The following is a 12,887-nucleotide window of genomic DNA, read 5'->3' as shown; positions in this document are numbered from 1 at the left end:
ACTGCTTATTCCATAAATCATTTGTTTCAACTCTTATCACATTTGTAAGTTATTAGCAGAAATATGACAAAATGTTGATACAGACTTCATACAGCTGATGATGGTTACCATGGTCTCCACGGGATTTCCGTCTATCGGACCAGGTACTTTTCTGTAAAAGCCTCTTCACCTCTGCATCCACTTGGTGTGTTCAGCCAGGATTTAGACATCGACATCAACTATCCCTGCACAACGATCATCTTCCAGCTTCTGATTGACAGAACGCACCTGATCCATGTGATCAGAAATGGAAGCCAACCCGGATTTAGACATTTCATTGGCATTTATAGCAACAGGGGATTATTTAACTAACGTTAACACGTGTCCTGCATGCACCCAGCAGAGCAATTCTTCTTCAAGTGGTAGCAACAGGCACAATTACATGAGGCCATGCTTGAACGCCACTTGTGTTCCTCCCATTAACACTACAGGATGTTCTCATGAGGCTCACAGGTCTGGGTGCTTTGGGGAAATGAGAGCCATGTGTAAACAGCCAGTCTGGTCCTCCTTTCTTTGCGGACTGGGATCACAGCCACGCAGCACACCCATTTACAAACACACACACACTTGTACTTTTATGACTAAATGTTTGCGCGCACTGAAATGACGCACCCCCTCGGCCTCTTACCTCAATTTTAAGCTGAACCGTAAAACCTATTTGTAACCCTTAAAAAGGCTAAATGTTCTAAAAATAAACTAAACTTAAAGCTCTTTACACACACACACACACACACACACACACACAGTTACAGTAAGATTTCCAGACTGAGAGGATGACTTCACCGATTCATTAAAAATATCCTTGTAGTCAAAGCAAAAAAAGGACCAAAAAAACAAAAGTGGGGAGATGGTATTGGGGTTTTGGACCTTGCCACTACTCCAATGCCGAACCTGTTCAAGCTCTGACACATTTGCCAGCAGCGACTGATGTAAAAACTCTAAGTAGGCTCGGTTATGAAAAGGGATGACGGGTTGGATTTGGGGAAAAGGAGCATCGGAGGAAAGAAAAAAAGAAAAGAGCCAGACATTACTCACTTTGCTATTTCAGGAAAGTACCATGATTTTCTTCAAGGCTCAGAGCTCACAAACACAGACAGATGGATAATACCAGCATGGCGAGACAAAAGGAGGAATATGAAGCAGAAAACATTCTCTCTGTAAACACTGTGCATTCAACAGTGGCAGCAAACAGTCCAGCCCCATGTGTGTGATTGTGTGCACTGCCTGTGCCACATGTGATGGGAGGCTGTGGTTGTGAAAGTGAGTAAAGCTCCTCCACCCACGCTGCAGCTCAGGGCACAGCTCCAACAGGTGGACACGAGAACAATACCACAGTGTACTGCTGGAAGCACAGAATGACATCACAGGCCCCACAAAAACAAGAAAAGCAGCCGTGACAAACACACACGCACTCGACCGACCAACCAACGTGAGCGCAGGGCATCATTAGGGATTCCCAGCCGGGACGCCACAACGGTGACTAGGGCTCGGACAGGAGAGAAGAGTGCGGCGTGGACGCGCTGTGTCTCGTTTGTTTGTGGGTCAGGGAACAAGGCGTCTGGGGGTAATATTGCAGGCTGCTTCTTTTGATGTTGCTCCTAACAACACGAGATCCTCGACCGAGACGACAGTAACGTGGAGGGTGAGGGTGCACAGTTCAATCACATACTTATCTGAATACTTTCACAGAGACTAAAACCTCAATGTTCTCCACAAGTTCAGCGAGACCCGATCGGACGAATCAGCATCAATACGTTAAAACCCAATCACCTCTAATAAATGGATGGTACCATGTCTACAGATTAAAGGCCGCTTTACTAAACCTCACATCATTAAGCTAATGAGAAATACTGCGATATGCATGACACACATACTGCATATATTACTGTAGTTATGAAGAGAAAGTGGTGATGAAATGGAAAGAAACTTCTTGTGCTAAACGCTGTGGTCCCGACCCCACCAGTCCACAAATGAGACGTCTGTGAGAACTGTTGGACTCATTTCAGAGGGGAAGAAAGCTGCGCGAGCACAGCCCCCGTTTATGTAGCGATGGCAATGTGTTTCAGATTACAGACGCTTGTATGGAAATTCTTGTGGCGAGACTGGACTTTTCACTGCTGGACTGCGGGGGAACAGGCCTGCGAGGCATTACTCAAGAAGCCGCCTATAAATCCAGCCGTTCGGGGGGAGACTTTCAGTGTTTTTTCTTAATGATTAGCAGGAAATCCCCCGTCTCGAGCCCTGATGCCGCACTTTTCATGACAATTTAACTAGAAAAACATCAAAGCAACAGTGTTTTATTGTGCAATTAGCCCATCATCTGCCTGAGATTCTGTGCCCCTCTGGGCCCGATTGTAACCATCATCCGTTTGCTGCTGGTCTTGGCTACAGCCAAAGAGGCAAGCAGAACACGATCTATCTCAGCGCCCATCTTTTAAATATTTCTCTTCCAGTCACTGACCGCCGCAAAGAGGGAAAGACTTTAATAAGCAGGATGGGATCACATATTCAGAGGCATCTGCTGCACACAAATGATGACTTTCATCTTTGCTGCAGGATACGGATGCGTCAGCCAATGAATAAAAGGCATGAAAAACAAAAAGCAAATAAAGGAAGGATCTGGATACGAGAAGGTCCTAAAATCATCTCTATACCTGATCCCAGCACTGCTTACTTTAAAGGGGCCCGTGACATATTAACTGACATTTGAACATCCATGTTTTTAGTGTCACTGGTTCTTTCACTGAATGGATTAGCCTATTTCCTGGACCGTATCTGACGGGAGGGGGAGGAGTACAAAGTCTAACCCTTGACATCAGGTTTCTCTCCCTGGCAAGCTTTACTCTACCTGAGTCACATCGGGTACTTTGATCCCTTTGTTTGCTCTGCAGGAGAAACACGAAGAGTGTCGGTCCGACCGTTTCTGCACCGCACCTCTTCTGTTCTATCTGCAGTTAGCCACATACTTTCCAGGTGATATCCAGGTGAAACACTAGCTTTAAGGTGACAACTTTAACTTTCGGTGCCTCAATTGTCTGCACACACACGCAGAGTAGGATTTTTGTGCTACTGTGGTTTGAGGTAAAAGAACTCCAGGAAACATTGAAACGCGAGGAGGAAGCGAAGGGGAAATGCCGGCTTTCCTGCTTCGCCGGCCTGCTATATATTATTGGAAACTTCCTGTTCACAGAGGGGAGGCCCAGGGTCCTTCCCTCATCAACTCCACATTATGGTTCAAAGGTCAAATCACTCAGAGAAGGTCACACTGTCAAACAAACTGGAGCGTTCAAATTTTTGCAGCGAAACAGAAAGTGGTCCTTAGTACACGCGAGGCCTGACTCAGCCTCGGCCTGCACAGGCCGTGTATTATACGCAGGAATCATGTTCTCCAGTGAGATGAAAACAAACTCCTAGTCCTGCAAAGCCCGTCATGTTCCACTTGACCAACTTTCATTCGTCCACACAAAAACAGTCAGTCAAGCTCAGGCACGGCTGCATGTTTTTGAATATTAAAAGTCATTCCAACATTATTTGGGAGACAGCGGTTTTGCAGCAATATCTCCTTTTTTCCTGGATTCCTACATGCTGCCATATAAAGACATTTAGCAGCAGCAAATCTGCGACTGACTTGTGGACATTTTACAGGACGGTCAAACCTACAGCACTCACTGCTGCGAGTATTAAATAGCTTCCTGTGATCAAACCCCTGTGGCATCAGTGCTGCCAGAAAGGTCTCTGCGGGGCTTGTGCCTGCAGGGATCAGTTAAATATAAAGTTACAAAAAAAGCAGAAACCAAAATGTATTTTGATACTATAACTCCCTTCACTCTGCAGTTTGCAATATTTTTTCCATCATGAGTCATTTTTAATCACATAGCGGTTGATTATCCTACATAAACATATGGTCCAATGGGCTGTGCTGCAGAGTTTTGGCCCAACCTTATCTGCTGCCTGGTCAATTCAGGCTAAATTCCCAAGACCCTGCAGGAATTCACTGTGAGCCATTATCCTAGCAGACATCTCTGCAGAAACACTGGGCATCTGCACAGCTCTATTTACAGACTGGGAGGCTCCGTGGAACAGGCCACGCAGTTCAACCTCAAGTCAAACAAAGTAAATGTCAACTTGAGCGACCATGTCTGGCCGCGCTCGGGCACAACAAGCAATCTTTTCCAGATCACATGCACCCGCTGGAGGACTTGACACAAGTACAACGCCACCACACAGCAACATACAGCAGTTCAGCCACCTGCTAGTCAAACTTAACACACTGAGGAAGTCTGAACACGCGTGGGCAAAAGTTGGGCCGAGACAGTGAACAGTGTGTGTGTGTGGCGATGGTATAAAGAGGCACATGCATAATTGCCTTGTTTGGTCATATCCTAGCTGTAAAAACTTCCAAATAATTGTGTTAAGTGGGTCCAGAGCTGAGCTGTGGTGGGCAGCAAGCACTCTGTATAAAATACCCAGGAGACACTGTACACTACTTGTTTTGGATAACTGCACTACGACATCTCTGTTCCAAGGGATCCACTCCTATGCAGGCAAACACACTTGCATAGGCACACGTGCTCCACAGGCCACACAGGAAAAGAAGCAGAAAAAAAACAAAAAAAACAAAAGGAAGCTCTGGCTGCTGGTCACACCCTTCACAAATAACAATCTGCACACGCCATCTCCGGACCGAGCTGCCTAGCTCGAGGGAAAATCAACAGAGAGAGAAAGAGAGCTGGGAAACGGGGCCCAGGTGCCGTCTGGTAGCCCTGAGGCTTTATGCCTGGCTGCCAGAGCTACTGTTCACACTAAAGCTGATCTGATTAAAGACATATGGCTTTAAAAAAAAAACAACAAAAAAAACCCCACCTACATTTATACTCACATTTTCAGCCTCACATTTATTTGGATGCATATATATGCACATTTAAATAAGAGGCTGCAACTCATGATCACTTACACTGATTATTTTCTCAATCTTGGTCAATCAGAAGACACAGAGTGTTTTCTCTGACCAACAGTCCAATTTTTTTATTTACTATAGGAATAATACTATCTTTCTAAGGAAATGAGGTAATAATACAAATAGTATCAACAGCACTGAGTTGTAATTCCTGCCACATACTGCATGTTAACTCAGAGCTTGTTTACATCTTAAGTTTTACATTGATTCAACTAGCAAAAGCCTTTATAGTAAATGACTCGCGAGCAAGGAACCAAAAATCACAGATTTGAAAAATAATTGAGTGCAGTTTTGGAAGAGCTCCATTTTGAATATTGGGAGGGCGGCTGCTGAGTGTGGAGACTAGGCAGCTTCCCCCCCCCCCCCCATGACATCATTGACTGGGTTTACATGCACTTAAGAAATCTGCGCATATGTGCAGCAGAAGAGTAGCCTGATTTCTCCTCCTCTTCCTCCATGTGTGACAGAAACGGCTACTTTCTGACTTATATTTTTGTGTGTGCGTTTGTGTTGCGCGTTTGTGTTGCAGCAGGGTGATGGCACAGGGGGAGAAAAATCAGATCCACAACAGGAACCGTCTGAATTTAAACGATCTGCGGGGAAAACTTCTATGAGGAACTTTGTGCGAGACTGATTTAAATATGAGGAGGCATCGCCCCGTTCACGTTCTCTCCCACGACTTCATGTTCCTGTCTGCAGCCCGTTGTCGCACATGCACAGGTGGCGAAGGCTGATTAGAAACAGGATTACGCGTAAACATGGCAGAGAAATCGGCGTTCTCCGACAGGAATCTACCTGGGAAATCAACTTTCCCTAATCCCCAACCCCAAATTCATAAATCAGCTTCTGTTGTTTAGATAACGCGTAAGATATCAGCTTTCCTGAGAAAACAGACTGTACCCTGGTTACTTAAGTCCATGTCAACACACTGACTGAGGTGAAGAGCTTTGCTGTGGCAACAGGGACTGTAGACGTGGATAAGGGAGTCTGAGCTTTTACTCTGATGGGAGCAGCCAATAGAAGCCAGTGTACAGATGTGACCAGTCAGTGGTGTGACAGGTGAATTTTTTTGGCTGACTGAATATTTTGAATCATCTGGAGAGGTTTGAGTGGTAGTTCCATCAGTAGGACAAGGTAGGACCATTGCCGGCACGAGGCGGTGTGTATGTGTGTGTGTGTGTGTGTGTGTGTCTCTCTCTAAATACAAGTCAAAATGCACAATGGAGTCATCGGGTGAAAAAGACGGGAAGAGCTGTGTGTCATCAGCATAACAACAAGAAGCCATGTAAGCAGATGACTGAAGCCAGGGAGGTGGTGGAGCTGGAGAAGAGAAGTCAACATTTTGCCTAATAAGTCTGAATAGTTCAGAAAACAGAAATAAACATTCTTAGCCTTTGAAGACCAGCACTGAGTTCAGAATCAGAACTAAAAGTGAGTGGCTTTGATGCCAGTAGCCAAACATTTGATATAATAGCCAGCATGAGATTTATCTACAAGCGATCATTTTGCCTACGGGCAACTGGTGCCGAAGCACGAGGGAAATGTAGACCTGCTCATTTCCATAGTGAAAGCAGAAAACTTGTTTGACCATTCAACTAAGCAAAGAACAGTTAAAATCTATTGATACTCAAAAAGGTAACTGCTGACTTTGAAGACAGAGGTAAATGAAAGGTCGCCTTTTATAAGCTGCCAAACCTCAATTGTGATCTGTATCCTAATAAGTTCAGATTTACAGGAACTCTGAGGATGTAAGAAATAAACACACACACACACACACACACACACACACTGAATGTAAATACTGTGTTAAGTAATAAACATAAAAGCTGGAAAAAGAATCAGAAACACTTTGGTGTGGACGGCATCTCTTCATCTAAAGGGCCGAGCAACCTGCATCCTCACATTCCTTAAAATGTTTACTCAACAACCGATGAAACCTGTTGAACCACTTGGTTGTTTTCTTACCATGTACGTCATTGTTAAATCTGATACTGAAGAAAAATCACCAGGACATTTTACTCTACTTCAAAGGCATCTTACATAACTTACTTAATGGCGTGGAGTATTTTGCACCTGCGTGCACTGTACCATCATTTTGAACATGTACACGCACTTATTTGACGTTTCTCCTGCTAAAATCAGCCGAACAACACTGTCTGCAACCACAGGGCGCTGCAGAGGAAAATGACATTAGTTGGCCCTTCATGTAAAATGCCATGTTATCGCCCCCTTCCTCCTCCTCCTCCATTCACAAAGCGTGTCTAACATCGCGCTTGATGCGCGGCGCACGCAGCTTGGGTGGAGTCTCACTCCGCATATTTCCAAATGGATTAACCGGTTTGGTCGAAAGAAGGCATCGTAAAGGAATGCGGACTGTTTTACATGGGCTCAGCGACCTCCCGTTACTACGGACGCGTTGTGGCCGCCTCGCAGAGATTTCCCACGTGGGAGTGAAAACTAACACAGGTGCAGTGATCGCATTTGCGTAAGTGCCACGCAAGTCCTGTCCGCTCATTTCAAGCGGTAACGGGACGATGCACCTGTTGAGGAGCTGAATGAGAAAGGAAAGACACATTGCTGCTCATGTACAGTTATAATACCACTCTCCGACTGGAACAGGTGAACGGCCGCTGCACGGGAGACTCACCTGAGTTTTAAGTTGGCCATGAAGTCTTCCATGGACACGTTGTCCAGAAGCACAAAATCGGCTTTGCCAAACTCCAGGCTCTCGTGTTCGGCCATGTTTCGACGTCCGTCTCACCGAAAGTCGTGGGAAACCACTTTCACCGAGGTGCTTTGAAGTGCTGATTAAAGGTGAGCGCTGGCGGCTTCTCCGAGCTCCTCCTCCCCCGTTTTCATCCGTGCGCTTCAAGTCAAAGTGGACTTTCGCTCATGGTGAAACACAAACCCCCTCGGAGCTTTTGGGAGTGGAAGTACACGAAGGCGTTGCCTCTTAGAAGTCCAACGTCCGTACAAAGTGTCCTCGTCCCCTCACATCGTGCGCCAGCGGCGTCCGCTTTTCCTGGAGTTTGTCTCCTGTCGTCCACACCGACCATCCACCAATAGGAGTCGAAGCCCCGCCCCTCCGCCGTGTGGAGAGGTGCTGGTCAGACCGGCCCCGTGTGTCAGCTGGAAAGCATCGCAAATATGCGTGAAGACCACCGCCTCACTCTTTCGGATGCATATTTCTGCCATGACGAGGCCACCTCTAAGTTCGGAGGAAAACCGCAGGGCTCGGGCCGCGTTCCCATGATGCCCCCTGTTTCCATAAAAGGCAAAATTAGGGCTCGTGAGAGTTTTCCCAATGCGTTTCTCAGTGTGAATGAACAGTGTTTGGTTCTGACAAGCAGCCGCTTCACTTGAGCGGCTCCCGAACACTGAGAACACGCTGATGTCGCTGCGCCACCCAGTGGATGACACGTGCACGTACAGCGGGAATCACTTTCTGAAGGCCACCGCACGTCAGTGGTTTATTCCACAGCCTTCATGTGAACTCATACTTTTGGTTAGCAGATATCAGTGACCCTTTATTTATTTATTTATTTATTTATTTATTTATTAAAGGCAGTTGTACTAATTTTTCCCTCCTGCATTTACTTGTCCTACATGTTATAGAGGAAAGTAAATCCACTAGACCGATTACTTATTTCGTGTAGCCTGTTGATGCTGCTAGAGATACAAGTTAAGGAAAATGAGCTTCTATGCTTTTTTTTTTTATCATTGACACAGTGTCTGAAGGCCATAATGTTCCAAGGCTACATTCTTACAGCACCAGTCTACAGTCTGGCCTGGATGGGGCCTATATATATAAAAATAAACAAATGTTTTTATTTTATTGTTACTATGTTGAATTGAATTGATGGGAGTAAACTTTTCATAAACCAGTGAAATGCACTTCCCATTCGTTCATAAACAATATATAAAATGAATAAAATGGCAGCATGTTTACACACTCAGCAGGCAGTGAGCCTCCAAAGGTGATGTCACGGAAGAACACCACGGGCCCATGGCCTGCCTGTGTGTGTGTGTGTGTGTGTGTGTGTGTGTGTGTGACAGCACTGTGGACCCTTTGATTCACCAGCAGCCTGCTGCGTTTGATTCTGTTCACTTTGCCGGTTAATAGACAGACATAAGAAGCAAACTAGTGAATCGGTCTGAAGGCACATAAAAAAACACCGAATGCTGTAAACAATTTTATTTGATGCTAAAACGTTTCTGTTTTAGTGACTGGTGGGCTGATGATGGCTTTTCACATGCAGGTGTGAAGGAAGAGGTGACACATTGAGCATGGAGACAGGTGCAGGGGAAAAAACACAGAGGTTACCTGACTCAGAGAGTTCTGCCGTGGGTGAAGTGTGGTTTGTTCACACCTTGGTCTCTCCATCTCCTGCCATTCAACAGGACTGAGCATTTTTAGCACAGACTGACGTGTTGCTAGAATATAGACATAATAGAGAATTAGTCAGATGTTTGTGTGCGTTTGCGAGAATTGACGTTTCTTTCATAATGTGCAGTTTGTAATATCTGGCAATGCACAAGCAACTGGCTTTCAAACTACATAGACTAGATAAAATGTACAGTGTGACAACATAATTAAAAGAATAACTTATATGTGGACCTCAGAACATCTTTTAAACTTTTTCCATTCATTGACTCCAACTCTGGATGCATTGACGGTCTGATGATAAATGTGCCAGTACAAATTCCCTAAAACCTCATTTATAGTCGGCATTTATTACACAGATGTGCAAGTCATCTTTTAATTACAGCTGCATCTGACAATTCTTTCAAAACAGTTTTGTCTATAAAATGAAAACACGGACGTGTTCTTCACAGCAAATGCTCCGATGAGTTTGGTTAAAAACGGCCGGTGCAGCTACATGTTGTTCTACTTCCCTCCAAAGCTTCAGCTCAGTTCAGAATAAAAGAAAATGGATCTAAGTGTCAAAGAAACTTCAGTTTGTCCGACAACTTTGCAAGTAATTGGTTTTAATCCAATGCAATGTTCTATTCTCTTTATAAGCTCGGCACAGATCTGTCTCTGCTCAGCAACATCTGGGGAAACTTTTGCTGCATAATGCATGAATTCTCCATCTGCCGTATTGCTTTGTGACGATGAACAAAGCTCCGATCCCCAGAATTTGTGTTTCCTGCGACAATGCTACCAACATGCGGCAGCAAAGACGACCATCTGTGGAAAACAACATCTTATTAAACATGACTTTTAGAGGCCTTGTTACTTATTCATAGTATAATTACATAGAATTACTGCATTAAAAATCTCATTTCTTCATCGTTTTGTCTAATACTACTCCTAATGTTAATAATACTAATACTAATAATAATAATAGGTATTAATAGGTTTATTATTTCAGCAAAGATGTAAAGATATGACTCCTCATATCTTTATCTATTATTACCTCATATTAATACACTGGATTTGTTTACAAAATATTAAACTCCATAGTGAATACAATTAATCACAACGTATATTGAATTTAGTGCTGTTCGTGTATAACTGTTACTTGGTGCTTGTGCACCATAAAGCAAAAGCTCAGGTCAAATTATGCTCAAATGTATGTCAACGTTTCTGCGAGAAAATGTTCTATTAGTGAATGATGCTTTTTTATTTAAAGAAATGTATGTTGATAATCTGCAACATTCCTTAATTATGTGGTAACGATTTATTTTCCAGCTCCTATATTTTTTTCTAACTTCTAGAAAATTCTCCACAAAACGTAGGTGTTCTTCAAAAGGACACGGGAAACAGTTGTTAACTATTAGCTTGCTGTATTTATGGCAAGTCCAATATTTAGTGTTTTGATCCAAGAAGGACAAACAGTAATTTTTACTTCATGATCTGGCAGGAAGTGTGCTACACTTTATATTATTTCTTATATCCAAACATTTAGTAGAACTATATTTGCAGAAATACTGACGTTTTATAGCATGAAGTTTGTTTTAGTTGTTGAAATCCTAGTGAGTAACAGCTGAATAGCAGCAAATGTTTAGAAGACTATGAGGAAAAGTTTGAAAATACGGGATCTGAAAAATGAACCATATTGTTTTTTTAACATTAATATCTGTGATGATTTATAGAAGTAATTGTACCTTGTTACATGGCATGGTGGACTGAGCCGGGTGCTGACTGGACAGTTCCCCAAACTGGAGTTATGCCTGCACTGAGAGAATGATAAAATCATTAAAATGAAAAAAAAAACAAAACAAAACACACACATGCTTTAAACACACACAGTTTTAACAATGTGAGTTACACCTACCTCTTCATGTCAGCATGAGAAGCTTAGCCACTGAAAATGACACAGAAAGGCCCAAACAAAATGGAAATTACAAACTCGAACGTTTACTTTCACAGACCTGAAATTACCCACCGTTAGCAGTTCTTCAGCCTGTATGTTCAGCAGACAGTGGTAACTGTAAAGTACAATTACTCCACACTATTATTATTATTACTCCACAGATGGATCGACCAACCAAATCTTTATTGTTCTATTTTCTCATTGAAGTCCAGCTTATTCCCTGAGTTCTGGGTTGCCACAGCGGATCATTGTCTGCATGTCGATTTGGCCCATTCTTTATGCCGGATGCCCTTCCTGATGCAACCCTCCCCAATTTCTACCGGGCTTGGGACCGCCACTGCACGGCTGGGGAGGGGGAATGGGCTGTTAGGGGTTCAGTGTCTCGCTCAGAGATACTTCGACATTTAGCCGGGACCGGGTGCGGTGGTCTGTGGACGCAGGACTTATATCGTCTTCTTCTTTTCCTTTTAGCTGCTCCCTTTCAGGGGTCTCCACAGCCAATCATGTGTCTCCATCTAACTCTGTCCTCTGCATCCTCTTCTCTCACACCAACTAACTTCATGTCCTCCCTCACTACATCCAGAAATCTCCTCTTTGCTCTTCCTCTAGACCTCCTGCCTGGCACCTCCAACCTCAGCATCCTTCTACCAATATATTCACAGTTTCTCCTCTGAACATGTCCAAACCACCTCAATCTGTCCTCTCTGACTTTATCTCCGAAACATCTAACATGAGCTGTCCCTCTGATGTCCTCAGTCCTGATCCTGTCCATCCTCGTCACTCCCAAAGAGAACCTCAACATCTTAAGCTCTGCTACCTCCAGCTCTGCCTCCTGTCTTTTCCTCAGTGCCACTGTCTCTAAGCCGAACAACATCTCTGGTCTCACCACCATCTTGAACATCTTTCCTTTCATTCTCGCTGATACTCTTTTATCACACAACACACCTGACACTTTTCTCCACCCGTTCCAACCTGCCTGCACTCGCCCCTTCACCTCTTTTCCACACTCACCGTTGCTCTGAACCGTTGACCCTAAGTACTTAAAGTCCTGCAGCTTCTTCACCTCTGCTCCCTGTAACCTCACTGTTCCACCTGGGTCCCTCTCATTCACACACATGTATTTTGTCTTTCTGCGGCTAAGTTCATTCCTCTGTTTTCCAGAGCAGACCTCCACCTCTCTAGATTTTCCTCCACCTGCTCCCTGCTCTCACTACAGATCACGATGTCATCTGCAAACATCATATCTTTATTAACTCAATTCTTATTTCTATGTTTCCTTAGTTTGGTTACACCCCGGTCTTTCCACACAGTTGGGTGCAAAGGTTTGCATGCTCACATTTTGGAATATTAAAAAGAATTAAACAAAGATTTTTTTATATCATTTTTTTTATATTTTAGAAGTTTTATATCAACATGATAGTTAATGCACATTCAGCTCGTACAAAAGTTCTTTCGTCAGAAATGAAACAGTTTCATCAATCAGAATAAAAGTCTTGCAATTTTCATTATTTTACTCAAACTTTCCGTGACCATTCTTGTGATTTCTGATGATAAAAGAACATTTTTACCAG

The 12,887-nt window shown here is 43.8% G+C and overlaps 1 protein-coding gene across 3 annotated transcripts in view; it reads right to left on the bottom strand.

Moving 5' to 3' along the window:
* Positions 1 to 8,255, bottom strand: part of myo1d (myosin 1D) — a 68,032-nt gene extending 59,777 nt beyond the window's left edge. For 2 of the 3 annotated variants that reach the window (XM_067487305.1, XM_067487307.1), the window contains exon 1: positions 7,644 to 8,255. In XM_067487305.1, the coding sequence (XP_067343406.1) occupies positions 7,644 to 7,738 (95 nt within the window). In that variant the 5' untranslated portion in view covers positions 7,739 to 8,255. Of the gene's footprint in view, positions 1 to 108; positions 390 to 7,643 lie in introns of those variants that run through there. The other variant, XM_067487306.1, reaches the window with a different exon arrangement.
* Between the last annotated feature and the right edge of the window lie 4,632 nt (positions 8,256 to 12,887).

This window comes from Channa argus, chromosome 20, assembly GCF_033026475.1.
Source record: "Channa argus isolate prfri chromosome 20, Channa argus male v1.0, whole genome shotgun sequence".
NCBI lineage: Eukaryota > Metazoa > Chordata > Actinopteri > Anabantiformes > Channidae > Channa > Channa argus.
This window is presented reverse-complemented; position numbering and strand designations above follow the sequence as displayed.